This window comes from Saccopteryx bilineata, chromosome 1, assembly GCF_036850765.1.
Source record: "Saccopteryx bilineata isolate mSacBil1 chromosome 1, mSacBil1_pri_phased_curated, whole genome shotgun sequence".
NCBI lineage: Eukaryota > Metazoa > Chordata > Mammalia > Chiroptera > Emballonuridae > Saccopteryx > Saccopteryx bilineata.
The window spans coordinates 145622143-145627365 of record NC_089490.1 but is presented as its reverse complement, the minus strand read 5'-3'; the positions used below and the strand labels follow the sequence as shown (position 1 = coordinate 145627365).

Below are 5223 nucleotides of genomic sequence, written 5' to 3'. Positions count from 1 at the left end.
GTATTACCACTGAGTCCCTGCCCTGACAAGACCCAGTCTCTGCCAAAGTGGAGATCACGGACTGAGAGTCAGGTGACACTTAGCACGAAAACCAAGGAACAAGATAATTTCAGGTTTCAATAGCACGTGTTCTTGAGAAAGCTGTAAATTGAAAACCTTGAGGAGCAGCGAGACTGGGAAGACCTCTCCATGAGGTGGGCTTTGGTCCCAGGTCCTCATCTCGCTTTACAGGACCTGGCTAATGAGGGCAGGAACAGTGCTGGGGATCCCAACCGCACTTTCCTTACTGCTGGGAGAAGAGGGCGGATGGGTACTTTTATTCCCAGAAAGGGGAGGGGGCAGGAAAAGATAAAGCTACTTGCCTAGGATGACCTGGTAGGGACCAGCCTGTGAGCGGCAGGCGGGCAGGTTTACCTTCTCCGGGGAAGGAACAGGGCCGTCCTCAGCCCCGCCCCTTCCCACCGCAGCTGGCCGTAACCTAGCACCCAGGCAAGGGGCGGGGTGCGCGGCAGCTCTTTAGGCAGTGAAACAAGGTCGCGATTGGCCGACTCCTCGCGGGGACGGGCGAGGACTCCGCCGTCCAGTGCGCGTGCCCTGGAGAGGCGTTGTCAAAGGCGGAGCGGGAAGAGGTGTGGCCACGCGCGGGCGGCCGTTGGCGGCGCGGCCCCGCCCTGGGCTTAGCGCGTTGCGGCCTAAGCAGAAGCGATTGGTCGTCGCAGCGAGGGGGGCGGGTACGGAAGGTTCTGGAGGGGGCTGGCGGGCTCTGGAAGCTTCCGCCGGACGGGTATATAGAGTCTGGGACCGGGCGGTGGAGTGGGGGACGCTGAGTGCTGCGCGGCTGCCCGCAGTCTGGGGCCATGGGGAAAGACTATTACCAGACGCTGGGCCTGGCTCGCAGCGCGTCGGACGAGGAGATCAAACGGGCCTATCGCCGCCAAGCCCTCCGTTACCATCCGGACAAGAACAAGGAACCCGGCGCAGAGGAGAAGTTCAAGGAGATCGCCGAGGCCTACGACGTGCTCAGCGACCCGCGCAAGCGCGAGATCTTCGACCGCTACGGAGAGGAAGGTGCATGTTCGCGCGCGGCTAGGGCCCGCTACCGCCGTTGACAGGAGGGAAAACGGAGGCACAGCAGCTCAGCTGCGGCCACCGGGGTTGGGGGCGCCCGGTGCGGCGAGCAGCCCCCGCCCTCTGGCCACGCGGGTCTACGCCCTCGGATTGGTGGACGGCCGATGGGAGGAGGAACCCTGGCCGTGCTGCTCGCCCAGAAGCTTCTAGCACGTCTGGGGCGGCCTCTTCCTTGGCGCTTCCGTCCGCGACCGGGGTGCGGACGAAGGGGTGGGGTGGAGGTTTTTCCGGCTAGTGACGCCGCGCGCCTACAGGCCCCGGCTGACCCGGGAGAGATTGGGGACCGTGCCGTCGGGCAGCGCCTCTGATGGAGCTCCGGGCACCGCCTGGGCGCAGTGATCCTGCAAAGGGGACCGCCAGTTCTCGCCCACCTCCCTCCGGTGCCCGGGGAGGGCGGAGGGAGCTAATCCCTGTAAAGTGCTTACCAGCCTGGAGCCCAGCATGAGCATAGAGCGGAGGGGTCTCCGCTGCCAGCCTCCCTGGGTTGCAGCTTGCTTGTTTGTCCAGTTGCTCGTGGATGATTCAGACTGACTGGCTTCGGGGTTTGGTGTTAAGAAATCAAGTGGGGTTTTTTTTTCTTTGGTATAAGAATGGTAGTAGGCTTGACCAGGTGGTGGCGCAGTAGATAGACTGTCGGACTGGGATGCAGAGGACCCAGGTTCGAGACCCCGAGGTCGCCAGCTTGAGCGCGGGCTCATCTGGTTTGAGCAAAAGCCCACCAGCTTGAACCCAAGGTCGCTGGCTCCAGCAAGGGGTTACTCGGTTTGCTGAAGGCCTGGGGTCAAGGCACATATGAGGAAGCAATCAATGAACAACTAAGGTGTCGCAAGGTGCAACGAAAAACTAATGATTGATGCTTCTCATCTCTCTCGGTTCCTGTCTGTCTGTCCCTGTCTATCCCTCTCTCTGAATCACTGTCTCTGTAAAAAATAAATAAATAAAAATTTTTAAAAAAATGGTGGTAGGTAGTGCCAGAGTGTGAGAATTTGAAAATCTCCGTGAATTGTTTTACCAACGTTTTTTTACACTCCCCACACACATCCACAGCCCTGAAGTACTTAAGAGGAAGCACTTCCTGAAAGCTGACCATGCACCTGTAATTTGTTCTTTTTGTAATCTGATCTCTTAGTGACTTCTTTTAAGTCCTTGTATCATTGGGGGCAGAGTCAATAAGGAAGTGACAGGATCTGGGTGACCCTTAGAGAGGACCATCTCAGAGCCTGAGCCCTCTTGCTACTCAGGCCACACTGAAATACCTAGATGGGGAGTCTGTCTCTGCTACTACAGTGGGAGGTAAAAGCTCAGATCTTCATTGCTCTTCCCTGACAGGCTAAATAAAATTCCTCTCTTTGTGGCTCTCAAGCTTTTTATCCTTAAAGAAAGTCCCTAGCCAGCCTTCTGACTTCTTTCAATTCTGCCTTTCAGGCCTAAAGGGCGGTGGCCCCAGTGGTGGGAGCGGCAGTGGTGCTAATGGAACCTCCTTTAGCTACACGTTCCATGGAGACCCTCATGCCATGTTTGCTGAGTTCTTTGGTGGTCGAAATCCCTTTGACAACTTTTTTGGACAGCGGAACGGGGAAGAAGGCATGGACATCGATGAGGCATTCTCTGGCTTCCCCATGGGCATGGGTGGCTTCAACATGAACTTTGTCCGCTCCCGCCCCACCCAAGAACCCACCCGAAAAAAGCAAGACCCCCCTGTCACCCATGACCTTAGGGTCTCCCTTGAAGAGATCTACAATGGTTGTACCAAGAAGATGAAGATCTCCCATAAAAGGCTGAACCCCGATGGGAAAAGCGTCCGCAACGAAGACAAAATCTTGACCATTGAAGTGAAACGGGGGTGGAAAGAAGGGACCAAAATCACCTTCCCCAAGGAGGGAGACCAGACCTCTAACAACATTCCAGCCGACATCATCTTTGTTTTAAAGGACAAGCCACACAATATCTTTAAGAGAGACGGCTCAGATGTCATTTACCCAGCCAGGATCACCCTTCGGGAGGTAAGGCACTAGATGGGGTAGTATCTGTGGAAAGAAATGGGTGCTTTTCAAAGCTGTTTGGTATTTGTTTGACAGATATTTCTGAGCACTTGGGGAATATAGCAGGAACAAGGCTAATCAGGACTCCATTTTTCCAGAGCTTCATTCTAGTTGGTGACCTGGGTAGATCTGGGCAAAGTCTTAGCTGCAGAGCCCTGATGGCTTTTATCCTACCCCAGCCAGCCTCAGGGCATGAGTGGAACTTCCTAAGGTATCCTCCACCTAATGCTCTCACTTTGCTTTCCAAGGCTCTATGTGGCTGTACTGTGAATGTCCCCACTCTGGACGGCAGGACCATACCCGTCGTGTTCAAAGATGTCATCAGGCCTGGTATGCGGCGAAAAGTTCCTGGAGAAGGCCTCCCTCTCCCCAAGACACCTGAAAAACGTGGAGACCTCATTATTGAGTTTGAAGTGATCTTCCCTGAAAGGATTCCCCAAATGTCAAAAACCGCACTTGAGCAGATTCTTCCGATATAGCCACAGTGGTGTTCCTCCTCAAGGACTGACCAGGGACCTTTCCAGAGCTCAAGGATTTCCAGACCGTTCCACCAGTTGTGGACCCGTGAGAGGGCGGGAGGGTCCAGGGAGGGCTTTCGTACTGCTGAATGTTTTCCAGAGAATATATTATAATCTTTCAAAGTCATACACTAGACTTCAGTGGTTTTTCAAGCAGTAGGATGGCAGGAGGTGGAGAAGGCATTCCAGTCTGCCCCACTGGGTCCTGCAACCCTCCTGGGATGGGCCTGCTCCTCTTCCAGGCCCTGCCCCTGCCCAGGGCCAAGAGGCAGCCTTGCAGCTGGACTTGAGCTTTCTGTCATCCCTTTGCCTGTAGCCGTTAGGTGATGTCAGCCTGTCATCCTGTTATCAGACCTTCCCTGTATGCTCTTCAGCTTCTGTTGTGTGACCAGTTCGTGTTTTATTCTGTACGTCTCCCATGTCTTGCTCTTCCTCTGAAGAATCCCATCTTTGCCATCTCAAATTGAGAACCTAGACTATTTTTGCAGAACTGCCTGGCTGGCACCCACGAGCAATACCTCTTGTTCCAGCAGGACCAGGGGAGCCAGCCTAAGTGAGTGCGAGTGATTTGCACAGCCATCTTTCCCTCAAGAGTCAGGAGCCCTTCAACTTTTGGCCCCAAGGCCAAGTGTGTTCCCTTGGTTCTGTAAGGCAATCTTTGGCACACCGGGACTTCTCAGTGTTCCGGGTCATTTTTGTTTAATGGACTCTGGACTCTTTCAAAGGGATCTGATCCTTTTGAATTTTGCACAACCCTAGATATAATCCCTTTTGATAAAAGGGTCTTTGCTCCTGATTATAGGAGCACTGTGGAACGTCTGTAAATATGTTTTTACAATTCTATGTAAAGCTGGTGAACACGCGAATGAAACCAGTCCACAGCAGCTGCTGCTCTCTACAGGCCCATGATGAAATTCAGAAGGGATGGGGGGGGGGGGGGTGTCAAATGAGTGTCTGTTCCCTGCAGGCCAGTCTGGTGCTCAGACTTCCAGACTCATGTAAGTTGCCACTGCCAACTCAAGACCAAAACGTGTGACTTGTCAATGTGCAGCGTGACAGCATTAAAGACTGATGCTAAACCTCAGGGGAGCAGTCCTGCGACTCTGTTTGAGGGCTCCACTAAATGGGACGGGGGCTGGACATCTCTCTAAAGGCAGCCAAGGCAGGAGGAAGGGGGTGGCTGAGAGGCAGGAATCCTCTGCAAAAGAGAAACTTCTACCCTTTTGGGTTCCATGTGGGTTGGGGAATGTCAATCCACCCAGACTTTGCATCCAGGGACCCTAGTGGATTCAGAGCTTATATTTTGTGAAGGTGGGGGACAAAGTTAATCCCTTCCTCTTTGGGGTATGGGGGGTGGTGCAGTGGTCTGCTCTCTTAAATTCTCCTTTACTCCTTTCTTGCTGGAACAGGCTGGGTGTGTAGGGCAGGCCCTGGCCAAGCCTGACTAGGGTTTCTGCCCAGTGCTGGCCACCTGCCCTCACTTGATTTGCAGGCCACTGAAGCTGCTTCTACTTTGTAACTTTTTTTGAGGGACT

At 54.1% G+C, this 5223-nt stretch overlaps 1 protein-coding gene across 1 annotated transcript; it reads left to right on the top strand.

The window, feature by feature from the left end:
• Window positions 1-742: 742 nt before the first annotated feature.
• Window positions 743-4772, top strand: DNAJB1 (DnaJ heat shock protein family (Hsp40) member B1). The gene is made up of 3 exons (XM_066272376.1): window positions 743-1068; window positions 2554-3131; window positions 3419-4772. The coding sequence occupies exons 1-3, from the start codon at window positions 858-860 to the stop codon at window positions 3647-3649; spliced, it is 1020 nt and encodes a 339-aa protein (XP_066128473.1). The 5' UTR covers window positions 743-857; the 3' UTR covers window positions 3650-4772.
• The last annotated feature ends 451 nt before the right edge of the window (window positions 4773-5223 follow it).

Bases quoted from the DNA above. Each gene is read 5' to 3' on its own strand.
- DNAJB1 (XM_066272376.1), top strand. From the start codon at position 858: ATGGGGAAAGACTATTACCAGACGCTGGGCCTGGCTCGCAGCGCGTCG. The intron at 1,069-2,553 runs GTGCATGTTCGC...TCTGCCTTTCAG, and splicing joins CGACCGCTACGGAGAGGAAG to GCCTAAAGGGCGGTGGCCCC. The intron at 3,132-3,418 runs GTAAGGCACTAG...TTGCTTTCCAAG, and splicing joins CCAGGATCACCCTTCGGGAG to GCTCTATGTGGCTGTACTGT.